The 21,496-nt window shown below is 42.8% G+C and overlaps 1 protein-coding gene across 1 annotated transcript in view; it reads left to right on the top strand.

The window, feature by feature from the left end:
* LOC309552619 (dynein axonemal heavy chain 3-like) overlaps window positions 1-21,496 on the top strand; it is a 1,537,563-nt gene that overhangs the window by 142,618 nt on the left and 1,373,449 nt on the right. Inside the window, exon 4 of the mRNA XM_082253560.1 lies at window positions 19,229-19,337. Within this exon, the coding sequence (XP_082109686.1) occupies window positions 19,229-19,337 (109 nt within the window). The remainder of the gene's footprint in view (window positions 1-19,228; window positions 19,338-21,496) is intronic.

Here is a 21,496-nt window from a genome sequence, read left to right as displayed (position 1 = left end):
ACCAGGTGGGCCCTTCATGCTGAACCAAATAGACATCCCACCTAACATCTAGCATGGGGTGCACTACCTAAAAAACCATCATATAACAATCAATAAAGATAAAGTAAAAAAAATGTGTATTAAAACCCACGCTAAATAAACCTAAAATAGTGTCACTAATACATCTTACAATCAATAAAGATACATACAAAAAAAAGGGGGGGCAGATACCCACTTCCCCCCTAAGTGAGTAAGGGGTACTTATTCACAAAAAAAGGAAATAGTATATAGAGACACACATTCCAACATTCCTTTATTAAAATATAAATAACCCAAACAGTACCCCACAACGTAAATCTATCATGAGTGATGTCATCCGCCAACCATCCCATCTTTCACTTGACATGAATGACAGTTCCCAGACCCCACGTAATGAAAACAAAGGGCAGGGCTTCCCAAGTGAAAAGGGGCAGGGCCTCCCAAGTGACATGTCTCTATTTGGACAATGATGTCACCTGTGAGACTCTGCCCCTTTGTTTACATTTTACTTTGGGGACCAGGAGCTGTCATTCTCAGCAAATACATGATGAGAATGGACTATTTTTTCATTAAGTAGGTGGGGATTGTTTATAATGATTTCCAAGATTACATGATTGATTTTTGAGTGTTATTTTTTAAAATAAAAGACTTGTCAAAATCTGCGTTACTATTCATTTTTGTTTGTGAATGAGCAGGGGGTGGGGTGGGGGGGGGGGGGGTTGCAGGTATCAGAGGGCCACCTTATTTCAAAGGTACCAAGGTACCCTCTCCATGTTGATGGCACCTAACCTGGTTGGTTTAGGAGGTGGTTCATGTCCTCCCACGCCTTTCCTGGCCATCTAAGCTGTATACTCTGGGTCTGGTATGGATTTTGGGGGGCATGCTTTTTTCTTTATTCTTGCATGGGGTTCCCCCTTAAAATTTATACAGACCTTAAGGGCCCAGGTTGAATTTTGAGGGAACCCTACACATTTGTTAATGCACTATTCCCACCTCTTTGTTTACATGAATCTGTCAGCAGGGAATCTCCAACTGACAGCGGAATGGGGCAGGGTAGGCATACAGCACTGGTTATTAGAAAACTGTAAGCCATTAACTCCCTAGCACCCAGATGTCCTGTACAGGATGCTGTCACATTGTATTGCCTACCGCTACAGTTGGAGGTTTGACCCTGCAAAAAATATCTATTTAGTTCGGCCATTTGCTTAACCTTCAAACAAACAAAATTTGATCTGAACATGAGTTCAGTCCAAACCAGCAGCTCATTCCTAATTAAAGAATATATTATAAAGCAGTGCATGTGAAATTCACCAAACATTCAATGCAGGTGTAGCTTTCTGGTGCATGCATTTTAAATTACAGTGAATGATTCACATGCAGTGAATGTTTGTTCACTGTCTCATTCACTGCTTTATACATATGCCCCTAAGACTATCAATATTTAGCTTGAAATTCTATCATTTGCATATGATTGTATGAATTTATCTAGTCACTGAACCCTTCAATAACTTTAAAGTGTTTCTAGGGGTTAGGTGGTTTGGACTCTGGCCTTGTCACACCAGATCCCTGGTTATTTATCTCTATTTAATTCATATGTTCCTACAGTGTTTGCATTGGTTCCCTCTGATTACACCTAAAACCCCCAAAAATATACCTGTAGGTTAATTTGCAGTAGCCCTGCTGTGATTATACACTGCTCAAAAAAATTAAAGGAACATTTTGAAAACACATCAGATCTCAATGGGGAAAAAAAATTGCATATCTATACTGAGTAATGTGTAAGGCAACCCTCAAATTTTCCACTCGCCTGCTCGCATTTTGCGAGTGGAAAATTATGTAGGGCGAGCTCCAGTCAGGGGAAGAGAGGAGAGGAAAGCCGGCCAAAGGATTGGATAATGTCGGAGCGGCGGATCATCCCGCTAAAACCGCTTTAATTGTAATTGCCGGGCGCTAGCTCACGCACACAGTCCCGCCTCCTAGCCCGGCTTCTTTGATGGACAGAACACCTGGCCAACCAGGACGTGTGACGTCTATCAAAGAAGCCGGGCTAGGAGGCGGGACTGTGTGTGTGAGCGAGCGCCCGGCAATTACAAGCTGTTACAGCGGGAGGATCCGCCGCTCCGACATTATCCGGCCAGCAGTACTGATGGAGGGGGTCAAGCCGATCATCTCAAGGCCAGAGCCGGTACGGGGGGGGGGGAGGGAGGGAGGACGGCTGCCCTGGCGTCTGTGTCATGGGAGGTGGAGGGGGCGCTGCAAGGAGTGTTTCTGTGACTATACTGTAAGTTCACAGGAGAGAGCGGGATGTGCCGGGCTTCACACTCCTTTCAATATCGGCAGTCATACAGAGTTTGTTATCCCCTGTCCTCCGAGTCAAAGCAAGTAATGTGGAAAGGGGGCGGGTAACAAACTCTGTATAGTCCCATCTGATATCCTGTGTCATTCCTGAGCCGTAAACTTCTTCCCCTTCTGCTCCTGCAGCCGCATCTCTCCCGCCAGCTGTCCGTGCAAAGCTATAGGAATCGGCTTCTCTTAGGGTCCTCCTCCGCCCCTCCTCCGCTCTGACATATGAAGAGGAGAAGGAGCCTCAGAAGAGGAGAATGACAGATCAATGTGCCGCGCTGTATCTGAGGTCTGCACGTCGGAGGAAAGAGAGAACTGCACTGGGGGCACCAAACTTATCCTGTCACCTCCCAAATTCCCATCTCAGCACAATCCCCCTCCCATCTCAGCACAGTCCCCCCCTCCTAGCACAACACCCCCATCTCAGCACAGTCCCCCCCTCCTAGCACAACACCCCCATCTCAGCACAGTCCCCCCCCCTCCTAGCACAACACCCCCATCTCAGCACAGTCCCCCCCCTCCCATATTGATCCCACCTAGAAGTAATCATCTTCTCCCCACCCCTCCTGCTACAAATTCTCTTATCCCCCCCCAGGACAATCCCCCAAAGAGTATTTGTACTAGGAGGGGTGGGGAGAAGATGATTACTTCTAGGTGGGATCGATATGGGGGGGGGGTTGTGCTGGGATGGGGAATTTGAGAGGTGACAATATAAGATTTCTTCTAGCAGGGGAATTGGGGGGGGGGGGGTGCTAGGAGGAGTGATTCCTGCTGGGGGGGTGAGGATTTGTGCCAGGAGTGGGGATTTGGGGATCGTCCTTGAAGAGATTAGAATGGGGTGGGGGGGATGGATTTGTGCCAGAACAGGAAGTCTTGGGGCTGTTAAAAAGGGGTATTTGGGGGGGGGGGGTTGTGCCAGTAGGAATAATGGGGGGTTTTTGTGCTAGGGGGGAAAATGTTGATGGGGGGAGGATTTGACGGGTAGGATTTGTGCTAGGAGGTGAAATTTGGGGGGTACTAGGAGGGTGATTTGGGGGGTTCCAGACCCTTGATGGGCACTGATTAGGCTGCACTGATGGGCACTGAAAATGTTGTTATTAATATTTATTTTTGTAACTTCTGCATTAATGCAAAAACATTTAACAGTGTAATTTTATCAGATAATTTATGAGGGCGTGTTTAGGGGCGGGGCAGGGTAGGAGTTGGGTGGGGCAACTGGTGGCGAGTAACCCTTAAGGCCTGGCTAGTAGCTCAGGACTTTAAATTTTGAGCCCTGGTGTAAGGAATGCCACATCGTTTGATGAAAATGAAATTGATCAACCTACAGAGGGCTAAATTCCAAGATGCCCTGAAAATCAAAGTGAAAAAAATGATGCAGCAGGCTAGTCCATTTTGCTGAAATTTCTTTGCAGCAACTCAAAATGGTACTCAGTAGTTTGTATTGCCTCCACATGCTTGTATGCATGCCTGAAAATGTCGGGGCATGCTTCTAATGAGACGACGGACAGCGTCCTGGGATATTTCCTCCTGGATCTGGAACAGGGCATCACTGAGCTCCTGAACTGACTGAGGTGCAACCTGCCTGTGTCGGATGGGCTGAAAAAATGTCCCAGAGGTGTTCTATTGTATTTAGGTCAGGTGAGAGTGGGGGCCATTCAATGGTATCAATTCCTTCATCCTCCAGGAACTGGTTGCATACTCTTGCCACATGGGGCCGGGCGTCGTTGTGCACCCGGAGGAACCCAGGACCCACTGCACCAGGGTAGGGTCTGACAATGGGTACAAGATTTTCATCCAGATATTTAATGGCAGCCAGGGTGTCATTGCCTAGTCTGTAGAGGTCTGTGCGCCCATGGATAGGTCTTCTCAGATCATCACTGACCCACCACCAAATTGGTCATGCTGAACGGTGTTACATACAGCATAACATTCTCCAGGGCTTCTCCAGACCTTTTCACGTCTGTCATATATGCTCAGGGTAAACCTGCTCTCATAAGTAAGAATCACATGGTGCCAGTGGTGGACCTGCCAATTTTGTTTATCTATAGCAAATGCCGATTGAGCGTCACCGTACCAGGCAGTGAGCACAGGGCCCACTAGAGAATGTCAGGCCCTCAGGCCACCCTCATGAAGTCTGTTTCTGATTGTTTGGTGAGAGACATTCACACCAGTGGCCTGCTGGAGGTAATTTTGTAGGGCTCTGGCTGTTCTCATCCTGTTCTTCATTGCACAAAGGAGCAGATACCGGTTCTGCTCATGGCCCTGTCCAGCTCTTCCTAGAGCCTGTCTCCTGGAATTTCCTCCATGCTCTTGAGACTGTGCTGGGAGACACAGAAAACCTTCTGGCAATGGCACGTATTGATGTGCCATCCTGGAGGAGTTGGCCTGTCTGTGTAACCTCTATAGGATCCAGGTATCACCTTATGCTACCAGTAAGGGCATTGACCCTAGCCAAATGCAAAACTAGTGAAAAACAGCCAGAAAAGATGAGTAGGGAAAAAAGTCAGTGGCCTCCACCTTTAAACCATTCCTGTTTTGGAGGTTGTCTCATTGTGGCCCCCTCTGCATTAACAACCCCCTCTGCTACTTAAAGCAGAGCAGTATCTCAACAACCTTGAAACCTTACGTTTTTTTTTTTTTTTATGTCTGTCTGTCAAGAATATAATATTAAAAAAAGCCCTTTTAAGCTTTTTAGTTTGTCTTGTAAATTATTTTTTATATTATATTCCTTAGAATTGTATTTTACTTATTTCAGGAATCGCAATGTACCAGCTGTGAAATAACACAATTTAGAGTTTTGAAAATAGTAATTTAACTATTTGCAGGACTCTTTTTTTCTGTAATAAACTTTTACAAAAATGTATTAAATGTAATTCAGTCAATCTGCGTAACTTATTATATACATCTACAGAATGCAAACAGTACGCTTTTTCTGTCTTTTATATTAAGCTGAGTTATGTTGTGTGTGTCCTAAGATAGTGTTTGATGTCTCAGTATCATAGCAACCTCAAAAAAGAAAGTTTGTTTAATATAAATACCTTCCAAGTAGTGCATTTAGTTTTTTACAAAGTGAGCATAATGATTCACCATAGGAACTTGAGAAAAATGCCCTCCTGCCAGATAACATTTCTTTGAATGTCTTTTGGTGTTCTACTGGTATCTTACTAGAATAATGTCATGCTGCCATTTCTAGACAACAATTAATGTAGCTATGTTCATGCAGACAGCAAGTTTGTTTGTGATTTGTTGTCTCTGGCAGAGCTAATACATTTAAAGTAGCTTCAAAATTACAAAACAAGAGTGATTCAAATACCACCTGTCGTTTATGGTCGAACAGCCATTTATTTACCACATTTTTTTTAATGCAGCACATGCTGACCTTTGCGTAAACAAGAATAAAAATGTTTTCATGTCTTCACAGTATAAGCTGCAAGCCAAATGAATTAAATGCTCCCCTAAAAATGTAAATAGCAATCCACTAACAATTTCTTTTTCTTAAGAAAGATTATCTGATGTAAATTAAAAAAAAATAAAAAAGTGTGAAGTTCCTACCCTTAGTGACTTAGATTGCATTGCTAGGGGGCACATGAACAGTGAGGAATTGTTTTTAAAGACAGAGTTGGCACCAGTAATTTTTCCAAGCCCCAAACTAATCTTGTAAACATCACCATACTGATAAGCAACTTCTTCTACACCTTCTTTGTCTTGATCTCCCAGTTTTTATGCAAATGAACAGGAGCATAATCTTTCCCTATTGTCAGACTCTGAAAAAATCCAAAAATAGTAAATTGCATTATATAAAAAGGTTAATTTCAGGGATATAATATATACATGGAAGAAACTTTCCCTCTTAAAGTGGCATTACAATGCTAATGCTACATTTGGAAGAAGTTTGGGGTTGTTGCAACTTACACATACAATTATTTTCTGAAGGAGTGTCTAACTCTTTTTAACCAATTTATTTAGATGTTTTCTACTGATATCCCAGATACTGACCAGAAAATAAGCAGAGATATAGACAATATTTCCTAGGGATGCTGTAGGTGTGATGATGTTTGTATAGTATAACTTTATTTTAAACGTAAAAATTTACTTTAGGCCTATTTTTATGAAAATGTATTTCTTCAATTTACAAATATTTTTAATGATTTCAAAGTAAAAAGGAAAAATTTGAAAGATTGACAAGGAGGTACCAAAAGCTCACCAGTACCACCACATCCCCAATATATTAGTACAAAGAAAGAGGTTGTTCACTAGACTGACTAGGCAGCCGGTGAACCACCTAAGATGTGGGACTTTGAAGGTGGGTGGTGGTAGCACAGACAGATAAAAAAAAAAACAATTATATTAAAAATAAGTTTTTATTACATTGGACATTAAAAACATACAAGAAAAGGTCAGCATGAAAATTGATCCATATACAACAATACATCTATACAGACATTGTATCTGGCGAACTGGGGAGGTGTACAGGGTCAGTGGGGTCCTACATGTTTCGCCAATTCAATGGCTTTGTCAGGGACCACATGGCTTTTCACCTCTTATAACAGTTCAACATATAGATGTCGGATAAAACATACATGTGAGCTGCATTGTTGGTCATGTGTGCCTAGGCGGTGCTGGACCATCCCCGGGACCTATGAGGGACACCAGGTAAAGAGTGCCCATACAGGCCAACCGATACTGGACCGGGCCAGGACAGAAACGACTGGCTAGTGTATCCAATCCAAGCACTAGTAAGAAGAAGATCCCAGCCTTACAAGCAGAGAAGCCTGTATGCGCGTCCGGCACGCTGCAGCGTCAGGTAGTCGTGACCTTGACGTGACCTTGACTACCTGACGCTGCAGCGTGCCGGACGCGCATACAGGCTTCTCTGCTTGTAAGGCTGGGATCTTCTTCTTACTAGTGCTTGGATTGGATACACTAGCCAGTCGTTTCTGTCCTGGCCCGGTCCAGTATCGGTTGGCCCGTATGGGCACTCTTTACCTGGTGTCCCTCATAGGTCCCGGGGATGGTCCAGCACCGCCTAGGCACACATGACCAACAATGCAGCTCACATGTATGTTTTATCCGACATCTATATGTTGAACTGTTATAAGAGGTGAAAAGCCATGTGGTCCCTGACAAAGCCATTGAATTGGCGAAACATGTAGGACCCCACTGACCCTGTACACCTCCCCAGTTCGCCAGATACAATGTCTGTATAGATGTATTGTTGTATATGGATCAATTTTCATGCTGACCTTTTCTTGTATGTTTTTAATGTCCAATGTAATAAAAACTTATTTTTAATATAATTGTTTTTTTTTATTATCTGTCTGTGCTACCACCACCCACCTTCAAAGTCCCACATCTTAGGTGGTTCACCGGCTGCCTAGTCAGTCTAGTGAACAACCTCTTTCTTTGTACTGATTTCATAGTAAATTAGTCAAGTGGTAAGCTTTACAATCTATTACAACCCACTTACAGAACTGCCATATAAAATTAAATGTGTACTCCCTGTTTACTTTTTGTGATAAAAGAGAGCTCTCAGTACACCCTCAGAGAGCCACAGGAATTTTAATTCTCCCACCACTTGAAAAGGATGACTCACCCTCATGATAATTAAAACCTGACAAATTTCCCCTCTCCCAACTGGAAGAGAAGAAAGGAATATCTCCTTAAAGTCCAACTTTGGGCAAAGAAAAAAGTTTTCCCATGCAATGGGACTGTGCCTGCACTGCACATGTCAACTGCTCGTGTTTGTCTCCGTCTGAATTTTGGCTTTAATCATTTGGGTATCTCAAGCTCGACAATGAGCGGTCACACAGTGTATGCCAAGACTCCACACCCAGTGCCAGAACCGGAAGAAAAAAATTCTGATGTTAATTTTCTAAACAGTATAGAAAGCTGAAGACAGCATACATGCATCATATGTACTAGGAGGAGAACAACTGGGGAAGTCAATGGTGGAGAAGGATTTGGGTGTTCTGATAGATCATAAGCGTATAAATGGCATGCAATGCCAACCTGCATATTTAAAAGCAAGCAAAATCATTTTCTTGTATTAAGAGGGACATGGACTGCAGAGAGAGAGAGAGAGAGAGATAATTTTACCCCTGTACAAATCATTAGACCTCATCTGGAACATGCCATTCAGTTTTGGGAAGCAGGTAATAAAAAGGATATTGGGGAAATGTAAAAAAGTGCAGAGAATAGCAAGCAAACTGATAAAAATTAAAATTTGTCATCTGGTGTATGCATAGTGTGGCTGTAAAAGGTAAAACAGTCAGAAGAACAGTAAAACTCAAACAAATAAGAAAAATGTGTGAACTCACACTGAGAAGAATCGTGCTACTAGTATCAAGGAGGGGAGAAGTTCCAAGGAGAAAATCATCCACAACAGGCACTTGAATTTCAGTAACCTTTTAAACAGAACAAAATAAGATCCAATTCCAGAGTATCAATACACTGGAAGAAGTATCCTGACATAATGGCCTAGCCAGAAACTTTACGTCATCCTCTTTATCCCAGATCAGAGATATTTTAGGAGAAGTTTCATGTAACTCAGGGGAGAGTATCCTCCACTATCAGGCCAAGCAATCGTCTGCAGCTACAGAAGTAATGGTCCAAACAATCAATTCAGCCAAGCTCACTCCGAAGGGGAGGACCGGCGTGCTGCTCTCCTCAGGCGGGGAACTCCAACTGGGATGCATAAGAGAAAGAAAAGGAGGCGCAACATCTAGTGCATAACCCGTGGTCATTACATAGTTAGTTCTGGTTGAAAAAAGACACAAGTGCATCTCGTTCAACCAATGCAGGGGAAAAAAATATATGCAATCCTATATACACAATCATATACCCATAGTTGATCCAGTATATACATAAAATGCAGGCGAGAAGGTAAATTAGGATACAGGTATAATAACCAAAACCATGGATAGTCCAAAGAGAAAATGGGTAGGCTTTAGAAAGTCAGTATATAGTCCACACTAGGGCTAAAGCATCTCCTCCAGAGTGAAGCCAACTCAGGGGTCCATATAAGATGAAAAGAGAAAACAGGAGAGCGCCTCTGAGTGTAAAATTTAATGAATACAAAGTATTAGGCCCATTTAAAACTCACATATAGGTTGAGGGAAAACAATGAAGCTCATCACAGGTGAGACTGCTGCAGTGGCTGGGAGAAACTGGCATTTCAGCTGTGTTATAGATCGCCTGTCTTTATACAGCATGGTGTCTCCGGGATAAGATGGGCAAGTTCCGTCTCTCAGCTGTGCGGGCCCCTGGCTCCAGCAGGGAAAAAAAATATTTCCTTATCCACCAAGAGGCAATCAGATATTCCCTGTATTAATTTTACCTATTGTATAAATGTATCCAGTTATATTATGTACATTTAGGAAAGAATCTAGGTCTTTTTCTAAAGAAATCTACTAGGCTTGACAGAACCATTTTTTGAGGGAGTCTATTCCACATTTTCACAGCTCCTACTGTGAAGAAACGTTTCTATATTTTGAGATTAAATCTCTTTTCTTCCAGAGGTAAAGAGTGCCCTTTGTCCTCTGTCCACCTTAAATAACTCAACACCAAACTCACTATATGGACCATATATGTAACTATACATGTTGACCATACCCCCCCCCCCCCCCCTTAATCTTCTCTTCTCAAAAGAGAATACATTCAATTCCTCAAATTTTTTCTCATAGCGGAGCTCCTCCATGCCTCTTATCAGTTTGGTTGCCCTTCTCTGCACTTTCTCTAGTTCCCCAAAATCCCTTTTATAAACCGGTGCCAAAAACTGATTTATACAATGGTAAAATTATATCTCTCTGGAGTGAATACCTTTCCTAATACAAGAAAGCAGTTTGCTTGCTTTGGAAACCACTGCTTGGCATTGCATGCCATTATTAAGCTTATGATCTACCAGAACATCCAGATCCTTATCCGCCGATTATTTCCACAGTTGTATCCCCCCCCCCCCAGTGTGTTAGATGCATAACTTTACATTTATCAACATTAAACCTCATTTGCCACATAGTTGCCCAAATCAACAGTGCATTGAGGTTGGCCTGTAAGTTAGAGATATCCTGTAAGGATGTTATTCCACTGCGTAGCTTGATGTCATCTTCAAAGACTGAAATGGTAATTTTAATCCCAGACCCTATATCATTTATAAATATATTAAAAAGTAAGGATCCCAACACTGAACCTTGGGGTATACCACTAACATCCCTACACCATTCAGAGTATCAATCATTAACCCCTACTCTCTGAATACGGTCTTTTAGCCAGTTTTCTTTCTATTTACAAATCGATTTGGTCATATACCCCTTAATCTACTGTTTTGAAGAGAGAATAAATTCAGTTCCTCTAATTGTTCCTCATAGCTGAGCTCCTCTAGGCCTCTTACCAGTTTGGTTGCTCTTCTCTGCACTTTCTCCAGTTCCCCAATATCTCTTTTGTGAACTGGTGCTCAAAACGGAACTATATGTTTCAGATGAGGTCTTACTAATGATTTGTATAAGGATAAACTGATATCTCTTTCTCTCTCTGGAGTCGCGATCTCTGTTAATACAAGAAATGACTTTGGTTAACTTTGAAAACTGCAGCTTGGTATTGCACGCTATTATTAAGCTTATGATCTACCAGAACACCCAGATCCTTCTCCATCACTGAGTTCCCCAGTTGTACTCCTCTTAGTATGTATGATACATGCAAATTCTTAGCCTTCAAGTGCATAACTTTACATTTTTCAACATTAAACCTTATCTGCCACACACTGTTGTTGCCCAATAAAACAATGCATTGAGGTTGCCTTGTAAGTTGGAGACATCCTGTAAGGACGTTATTCCACTGCATAGCTTGGTGTCACCTGCAAAAACTAAAATAGTACTTTTAATCCCAGGATTCTATAACATTTATACATATAATAAAAAATAAGGGTCCCAACATTAAAACCTTGGGGTACACCACGGATAACCTTAGACCATTCAGAGCATCAATCAATAGCCGCTACTCTTTGAATTTGGTCTTTTAGCCAGACTTTACCTTACACATTAGCCATGTGTGGGGAACTGTGTCAAACATTTTTGCAAAATCCAAGTATACTGCGTCCACAGCCACCCCTCTGTCCAAGGTTTTACTTACCTCCTCATAAAGAGAAATCAGATTTGTCTGACAACTTCTGTCTTTCATGAATCTATGCTGTCTGTTGCTTAACCACTTAAGCCCCGGAAGATTTTACCCCCTTCCTGACCAGGGTTTTTTTTTTGCAAATTTTTAATGGGTGACTTTAAAGGACAATTGCGCGGTCGTACGACGCTGTACCTAAACGAATTTGACGTCCTTTTTTTCCCACAAACAGAGCTTTCTTTTGGTGGTATTTGATCACCTGTTTGATTTTTTGATCATGCGCTATAAACAAAAAAAGAGCGTAAATTTTGCAAAAATAACAATATTTTTCACATTTTTTATATGAAATTCCCCCCCCCAAAAAATGTAAAAATCAAAATTTTTTAACATTTTCGGCCAATTTGTTTTATGCTACATATGTTTGGTAAAAAAAAATCGCAAAAAGCGTATTTTGATTGGTTTGCGCAAAAGTTATTGCGTTTACTAACAAAGGGAAAGATTTTTGTCATTTTTGGTGTTTTTTTTTAATGAGTAATGGCGGCGATCTGCGATTTTTTTTGCGGGACTGCGACATTGCGGCGGACAGATCGGACCCTTGACTGACATTTTTTACACTTTTGGGGTTACCAGTGACATTACTGCAGTAATCAGTGCTATACATATGCACTGTTACTGTAAAAATGACACTGGCAGGGAAGGGGTTAACTGTATTGGAGAGGGAGGGGTTAAGTGTGTCCTAGGGGCGTGTTTATAACTGTGATGGGACATGGCTACTAGTGTAAAAACAGAGATCAATGGTCCTACATAGTAGAATCGTCTGATCTCCATTTTTACACAGGGGAGAATGACAGGCAGCTTGTTTACATTAGCCGCCTGCCTTTCTCCCTTCACGGCAAATGATCGCGAGTGACCGGCGGACATCGGGTCCGCCGGTCACACGCACCGACTTCTTAGTGAATGAGTCGGGGCGGGCACGCGCCTCAGCGGGCACGCGCTCGCCCACTATTGGCTCACAAGCCGGTGACAGGCTAGTGACGTACCGGTACGTCACTTTGCCTGGCCGGGGCTGACCGCCGCAGTATATGTACTTGCGGCGGTCGGCAAGTGGTTAAAATATTTTTTTCCAGCAAGAACTCATCTATGTGGTCTTTTATTAAACTCTCCAATATATTTTACAAATATAGAAGTTTAACAAACAGGTCTATAGTTACTTGGTAAAGACTTTGATCCTTTTTAAATAAAGGCACCACGTTGGACTTACGCCAATCCAGTGGTACTATTCCATTCATTAAAGAGTACCTAAAAATTAGAAATAATGGCTTTGAAATGACAGAGCTCCATGCTTTTAGGATCTGTGGGTGTATGCCATCTGGTCCAGGTGCTTTATTTACCATTATTCTGTCCAAATATATTTGAACCATATAAATTTTTAGCCACTGTGGATCATTTGGGGCTGTGTCAATACCATCCCCATTAGGGACACCAGCTCCCCCATGCTCCTTTGTATACACAGAGCTGAAAAAGGTATTTATTCAATTTGCCTTCTCTTTGTCCCCAGTCACCCACTCCAGATTATTTTGTAAGGACTGACATGCTCAGACCTGACCTTTTTACTATTAATATATTTAACAAATATTTTGGGGTTTGTCCTACTGTCTTTTGCAATCTGTCATTTGTGTAGTATGTGCTTGTTGCCCACAGCTAACATTAAATGAAATCATGTTATGGTCACTGCTATCCAAATGTTCTTTTATATGAACATTAGTAATAAGCTCTGCAAGGTTTGATTTTACCAAGTCCAGCAGAGCATCAATCCTAGTCAAGCCTCTTTGAATATGAACCATAAAATTGTCTTGTTATAGGTTTATACATTTTTGCCCTTTAACTGTTTCTGAAGTGTCACTGGTCAATTTCCAGGTAGTTACCCCCCCTTATTATAACTGTCCCAGCCCTTGCAGCCCTTTCTATCTGTGCTAGGAGCAGAGTCTCCACCTCCTTATTAACAATGGCTGGCCTAAAACAAACTTCAATGATTACCTTTGTAGTATGCACACCCGTGAGCGATTCCACCCAAAATGCTTCAGGTTCATCATACTCTTCATCAACTAGGTCCTCTTCACACTGGATTTGAGATCACTTCTCACAAAGAGACCGACACCACCACCTTTCCTTTTTAACCCTTCTCTCCTAAAGAGAGAGCATAGCCAGGAATATAATAGCCCAGTCGTGTGAAGAATGAAGCCAAGATTCAGCAATACCAATTGAATCATAGTTCTCTTCGTACACCAAAGCTTGTAACTCACTTATTTTGTTTGGCAGCCTTCTGGAATTTGTGAACAAACGCTTCAATTATTTGTCACATTTTGAACATGTACTTTGCATTTTTTTTTTAAATTTTAGTACAAATAGTGTAATTTCCAATGGTTGTTTGCAACATGGGAACCTGCTTATCACCTGCCTTAGCACTCCTCCGACCTTTCTTTCACCATTTCACCCACCAATAGGGACTGACTCCTGTCTCATCTGTCTGCCCCATTATAATCAAATTCTCCTCCCTGCTCAATTCTAGTTTAAATACGAATCCAGCCTTCCCATATACCTCTCCTCCAGCACAGCAGATCCCCTTCTATTTAGGTGCAAACCATCTTTAGTATATAGGTTGTACCCCAATAAAAATCAGTGCTCTAGAAACCCAAATCCTTCCCTCTTACAAAAGGTCTTTAGCAATACATTCCTTTCTTTAATCTCCCCCTGTCTTACCTGTGTTGTACATGGCACAGGCAATATTTCAGAGAATATCACCTGGGAGGTCCTTCCCTTCAACTTGCAGTCTAGTTCTTTAAAATGATTCTTAAGGAGCCTCCACCTTCCATGTATTCTGTCATTGGTTCCAACATAGACTAAGACAGTCGGGTCATGCCCAGCCCTTCCCAGTAATTTATCAACTTGTTCCAACACATGAAAAACCCTGACACCAGGGAGACAGTAAATCATTCGGTTGGGGCAATCCTATCGACAAATTATTTTCAGTCCTCCCGATTATAGAATCCCCTATTACCATCAACTGTCTAGACCTACCTGCAATACTCTCACCACCCCTACTAGATGAGCTGCTCTCCCAGCTATTAGGGGGTAGCAGTAGCATCTAGCACTGCCATCCCCACATCTTCACTCAACTTGGCAAATCCGTTAGGGTGCTCATACCTAGGGCTGGCCTTCTTTTTCTGTGAGCTCCTACCACTCTGACTACAGTAACCCATCTTCCTACCTGACTTACCCCTCCATCCTCCACATCAACCCCATTAACCACTTGCTCAGTGAGCAGAGAACCCCTTTCAAGGTTGCCAGTTCCGCCCAGTGTTGCAATTGGCTGCTCCAGATCTCTAATGTGAGCTTTCAGAATTGAAACCCGCCCAAATCGGTTGAAGCGGTATCCATCCTGGAGCTGTTGCTCCATTGTTGTATACATGCAGCACACTGTGCACTGCACAAAACCTTTATCCCTGCTAGCACTCATAATCCCAGTTACAAAATAAATATTACTAACAGGAACATTCAGATGTTACTTACAGATTAGAAGACTCCTGTTATAATCAAGCTCAAGGGTGAGCAAGCTCAGAATGAGTTCTATAGAAAGTAACTGTAGCACCTGTGACCAATTAACCACTTAAGCCCCGGAAGATTTTACCCCCTTCCTGACCAGGGGGTATTTTGCGATTCGGCACTGCGTGAATTTAACAGACAATTGCGCGGTCGTGCGACGCTGTACCTAAACTAATTTGACGTCCTTTTTTCCCACAAACAGAGCTTTCTTTTGGTGGTATTTGATCACCTGTGCGATTTTTTGATCACGCGCTATAAACAAAAAAAGAGCGTCAATTTTGCAAAAACAACAATATTTTTCACATTTTTTTTATATGAAATTCCCCCAAAAAAAAAAGTAAAAATCAAAATTTTTTAAAATTTTCGGCCAATTTGTTTTATGCTACCTATGTTTGGTAAAAAAAATCGCAAAAAGCGTATTTTGATTGGTTTGCGCAAAAGTTATCGCGTTTACTAATAAAGGGAAAGATTTTTGTCATTTTTGTTGTTTTTTTTTTTAACGCGTAATGGCGGCGATCTGCGATTTTTTTTGCGGTACTGCGACATTGGGGCGGACAGATCGGACCCTTGACTGACATTTGTGACACTTTTGGGGTTACCAGTGACATTTCTACAGTAATCAGTGCTATACATATGCACTGTTACTGTAAAAATACACTGGTTGTGAAGGGGTTAACTTTATTTGGGAGGGAGGGGCTGTGTGTATCCCTAGGGGCGTGCTTTCTACTGTGATTGGCTGTGGCTTGAGCTGTAAGGACACTGTTCAAAGGATCTACATACTAGATCCGTTTGATCAGTGTCTTTACAGTGAGGAGAATGACAGGTGGCTTGCTTACACAAGCTGCCTGACATTCTCCCTCTCCCCCGCCGATCGCCGAGTGACCAGCGGACATCGGGTCCGCTGGTCACATGCACGGGGGGGTCCGTGACCACGCGGGAGCGGGAGCGCGCCTCCGGGGACGCGCGCTCGCTCCCTAGACCCTCACAAGCTAGTGACGTAGCCCTACGTCACTTTGCCTGTGAGGGGCTGACTGCCGACGTAGATCGGCGTTAGGCAGTCGGCAAGTGGTTAACCACTACCCTAATTAGCAGACTGAAGGAGGGAAATAAAAAAGTGCTATTTAAAAAGTGACAGAAAAAGTGTTTTTAAAAAGCTGCTAGCAAAGACCCCCAAAAAGAAAATAAAACAACTGCAACCACAAGCAATTACCAGCAGTAAAAAGCAAAACAGTTTTTTACTCTTCACTCAAATTTCTCACTCTTTAGCTTCCAGCCAGCAAAATGTGGCCTCTCAAGTAAAGATAAGCTAGTGCACATATATTTTCAGGTCAGCAAGGGGCACTGTTTCAGCAGCATCATCAAATGTAATATAATTTCTGCGTGACCTGCCTTCAAGGTCTGCAATTTTTAATTTTAACTTCTGCAGCTCCTCCTCGTGGTCAATATGTTTATCTACAAGTTGTTTATGAGCCGTGGCAAAATTCCCCATTTTATTTTCCACATGGCTAATTCTTTTACCAATATCTGTTATCAGATTTCAGCTGGGAGGTAAACATGACCATGTCTTTGTGCAATTTCCCCATTAGTGACACAAACACATCACTGAGGGTAATATTTAAGACAAGTTGATCCACAGGAGGATAGTTTTCAATGGGGTCTGCAAGTTCTCTCATGTCATTCAAAGATCTGGTAGTAAAACTGTGCTCATACTTTGCCTTTTGTGAGTTAGCAGCAGGGAATTCAATGCTCTGTGAGTGGTGGAAAGCAGAGGAGAATCCTCCCTGTGAGTTGCCATTCTACCTCTGTTTGGGGGGAGAGTTGATGGCCGAAGATGCAGGAGTGTGGGCTGAGGCCCTGCCATCTTGGGTATGAGAGGAACCAACACTGTGAAAAAAAATGTGAACTTATGGGGACCATCCAACGCCTTTCCTTTTCCCATAGCTGGCTGCTCACTCCTCTCCAAGGTCCTGATGATTAATGTGTGGGTTACTGCTGCTGATGATTGCTATAGGAAGTGCTTAGGGAGCTATCTCAAGCCTCTTCCTTTTCATTTGATAACACTGAAGAAATGACACTTTGCTACAACCTTTTCAACAACCTTTTCTTTATTCTTACTAATATTTTCTATGTATTGTTGAGGTTGGTAATGACCTCTGGCTTTTTTTTTGCAGTTTTCATTACTCTGAAGTCCCTAACATTAACCACTTAGGAACCGCCCACGTACATTGACTGCGGCAGAGCGGTCGAGATTTTGTACGTAAATGTGAAAGAAAATAGGGTGCGCTAACCATACAATTATGCGGCAGTACTGAAATGGGGAAAATAAATGTGAAAAAAAGTATAGGGCGCTCAACACAATCATAAATATTAAACATATGTCATCTAGGATGACCCAAATATTATGGTGATCTTCATACAGTGTGAAAAACCATATGTGAAAATTCTTTATGCAAAAACATATAATTTATAGGAATTGTGAAAAAATATATATAAAGTCCTCCAATTGATCCAGATAATCTCAAATAGCCAAAGATCAAGCTTCCAACAATAGTGGATCTTCAATCTTGCTAATCTTAGACCGATATGTGAGGGTGAATTAGAAGAAATAGCCTCTTACCAGATAACACTAAACAGTGAGCCTTATTGGTGAATAGGCACTTTCCACATGTGAACAAATGAAATCAAGTGAGGTGAGTGGTGACACCTCAGTGGTAGTGCAAACTTCTTACCAGAAGTATGTAGAGGGTAGGCATAAACCACTGTTGTTTATACGGATGCACCAGATAAAGGGTATCCAATGGCGGCTTCAATGCGTGGGCTGAATGTTTCTCCACTCCACCATATCCAACTCACCGATGTGGCTGGCGATACTGTACTCTAATGTAGCTCCCCCATAGCAAAAGATATGAAGTGCCAATAGTGCATTATCCTTTTAAAAAAACTTTATTAAAAAAGAAACACACTTACATGGCCAATGGAAGGAACTGGGCATAAAGAATGGTTCCAAGTGTACCGAACGTGACCGCCTGCAGTGCGGAACACGTGGTGTGGTGTGACGGCGTGGCTACTCCCCCCTTTGGAACCATTGTTTATGCCCAGTTCCTTCCATTTCCTTCCAATAACATTTTCACCTGATTTATTAAAGAGCAATTGTTGGCCCTTCTAAGGCACATGATCACAGTTCAAAGGCCAGGATGTGCAATATAAGTAATTGGTTGCAATAGTTGGGAACAACCACCTTAAGCTGGATACACACTATCCAACTTTTGTGGTTATATTTCCTTCAGATTTACCTTTTCTATGTAGTGCAAGGGCCTGCCAGATTGCATACAAATAGAAAGTGTTTAGGTTTGACCTCATATTATATGGTTTTGGTAAGTCTAAAGGAAAAAGTCTTCAGAAAATCTTATAGTGTGTATGGCCCATTAGTTTGCTGTTTTTCCAAACTAAAAACGACTTAAATTTGTGTCAAATTTATGTTCAATCTTAACCTTAAGCTTTTCTCTAATTACTAACACATTTCTAATTCTCTTAACCAGTTATTGAAATTCATCCAGTATTTAAATATAAGCCACAAATCTGAATTAAGTTTTCAAATTTTTTTGGCAGAAGATTTCTTCTTGCTTGCTTAGTCACAAGCTGGAATACTTACATATTTAAAAAAGTACACATTAACCATTGTGTAACAGTTTGAATGAGATAGGAACCAACCTACTCACATATATCATCTGCTTTCCAACAATAAAATAAAACAGTTTTATAAAGGTTTAAAATTCCTGCATTTACTTTTTGCAAATGCCTTAACTAAAATAAAAGTAAATGAGCTCTACTCTAAAGGGACAAAAGTATTCTGTAAATAGCCTTTTTTTTATTCTTACTAATATTCACTATGTATTGTTGTGCTTTTGTAATGACCTCTATATTCCAGCCCTCGCTGTTTACTGTACTCTGGAGTTTCTAGCCTTAATGTAGTTTAAAAAGCTCATTAGGGATTATAACATATGAACACTTTCCTCTGAAACATATTAAAATACAATGTTTTAATATTTATTTTCATTTTATACATGTACTTAAAACTTCGCTGACACTGTAGTTTCTGTTAAATAAGATTTTGATCAGCTTTATTAAAGAAAAAAGCTGTGCATTTTTTTTCCAGAACTCTTATGGGAGCTCTACAGCTAAACCTAGGAGGGGCTCCAGAGGGGCCAGCGGGAACAGGAAAAACAGAGACCTGCAAAGATTTGGCAAGAGCAGTAGCAAAACAGGTAATAAATGATATACTGTATGTAAATATAATATTCAACAATAACATACTGTACATAGTATATACTACACATGCTAACAAAATCACAGAAAATACAAAATGTTCAGACACTGCAACCTGACTGTTTTAAACCTTTACACTTGAAGTCCATGCAGATATGACATTTATAAATTAATGCACTGATCTGAAACTCTTCACTAAAGTAATCGCGTCCAGGCTGCAACCCTTCCTGCCGGACTTGGTCCACCTTGACCAAGTGGGCTTCATCTCGTCCAGGGAGGCCAGGGACAACACCATTAAGGCCCTGAACCTCATACACTTGACTAAAGTCTCGCACAGCCCGACCGTCTTTTTAAGCACAGACGCTGAGAAGGCCTTCGATGGGGTGAGCTGGAGATACACGTTTGAGGTTCTTGGACGTTTCGGGGTTGGTCCCCGCATGCTCCGCTGGATCTCGAGTATCTACTCATGCCCCCACGCGAGGGTCAAGGTGAATGGCGTTTTCTCCGAACCCTTCCAGATTTTTAACGGGACCCGACAGGGCTGTCCCCTCTCCCCGCTTCTTTTCGTCCTCTCCTTGGAACCCTTCCTGACCAAGGTTCGCCTCAACCCGGATATTTCTGGGATATCGATAGGCGATACATCCTTATAGATCTCGGCTTATGCCGACGATCTTCTTTTCTCCCTGACCAACCCCTTGATCTCACTGCCTAATCTCCTCCGTGAGTTCGACCTCTATGGGGCGGTCTCCCACCTTAAGATCAACTATGGCCCTGCCTGAGCGGACCAGGGTCTCTCTCTGCCACAGCTTTCCTTTTAAATGGGCTGATCCTGCACTCAAATACCTGGGTACTCTGCTTCCCCCAAACCTTGGAGATGTTTATCGCCTGAACTTTCCTCCTCTTCTGACCTCCACCCGCGCTCTGATGACAAAATGGTCGACTGGGCTACACTCATGGTTTGGTCGATGCAACATCCTCAAGATGTACATCTTGCCGAAGTACCTCTATCTGTTCCAGACATTGCCGGTGTCTATCCCAGCCATCTTTTTTGGCAGGTGGAAGCCGCTTCACCAAATTTATTTGGGCAGGTCGGTGACCCAGGCTAGCTAGACGCATACTCATGCTGCCCAAATCCCATGGCGGAGTGGCAGTCCCGGATGTCAAGTGGTACTACCAAGCGGCCCACCTAAACAGACTCGTGGACTGGTGCAGGCATGCTAACCTGAAGATGTGGACGACGTTGTCCATGTCCCCGGCCCATCTCCCGGGTGCGCCGTGGTGCCTGAGCTCAGTGCCCGATCGGGTCAAGCGGCACCCCTTTATTGGCCCGACCCTCCGGATCTGCTCCCAGATCCTGACCCCTGGGGCGGCCCGAACTGTGCACTCACCCATGTTTCCGGTTCTGGGCAACATGGCCTTTCCGATGGGTTGTGATGGAGGGAGGTATCGAATGCTCTTGGCACTGGGACATTTCCGAGTGCAGCACTTTGGAACCGATGCGATTTAGCCTTCCCTTATGCAGCTTACCGCTGAGGGTGGCCCGTTTGTACTTACCAGGTGGCAAGCGCTTTAGTTGCTGCATTTTCTCCGAGGGCTGGTGCCACGCTCACTCTTCGAGAGGCCATTGACGCCCCTGGAGATCCTTATTTCAGGGGACACCACTCCTGCCTCATGCCCTATGCCAGCTCTATTCCATACTTTCGGAGCCCCCGGGGGACTTTGTCCTCCCGGGACACTTGAAGTGGGAGGGGGAACTACAGAGGACCTTCACGGCGACCCAGCGCAAAAATATTATTCGATTCTCTTTGCGCTCCTCGATCTGCACGCGTCTCCAGGAGACCAACTACAAATTGATGACGCACTGGTATTACACTCCGGCTCGGATAGCCGGCTTCTCTCCCGAGGCATTGGACAGATGCTGGCGCTGCCTGGGCGACCGGGGTACCATGCTCCATATGTTTTGGAGCTGTCCCCGACTGCAGAATTTCTGGTCTGACGTACGAAAAATATCCCAAAATGTGGCTGATGTTGTCCTACAGGACGATCCTGCTTTCTTTTTGCTGCATTGCACGACTATCCCCCGCAGCGCTATAAGAAATCGGTCCTGCGCCACCTCCTCAACGCAGCTAAGGGATGCATTGGACTGTGCTGGAAATCT

The sequence above is a fragment of the Pelophylax lessonae genome (assembly GCF_965119305.1).
Source record: "Pelophylax lessonae genome assembly, chromosome: 4".
Lineage (NCBI taxonomy): Eukaryota > Metazoa > Chordata > Amphibia > Anura > Ranidae > Pelophylax > Pelophylax lessonae.
The sequence above is the reverse complement of the archived record's forward strand: the minus strand, read 5'-3'. Positions and strand labels throughout refer to the sequence as shown.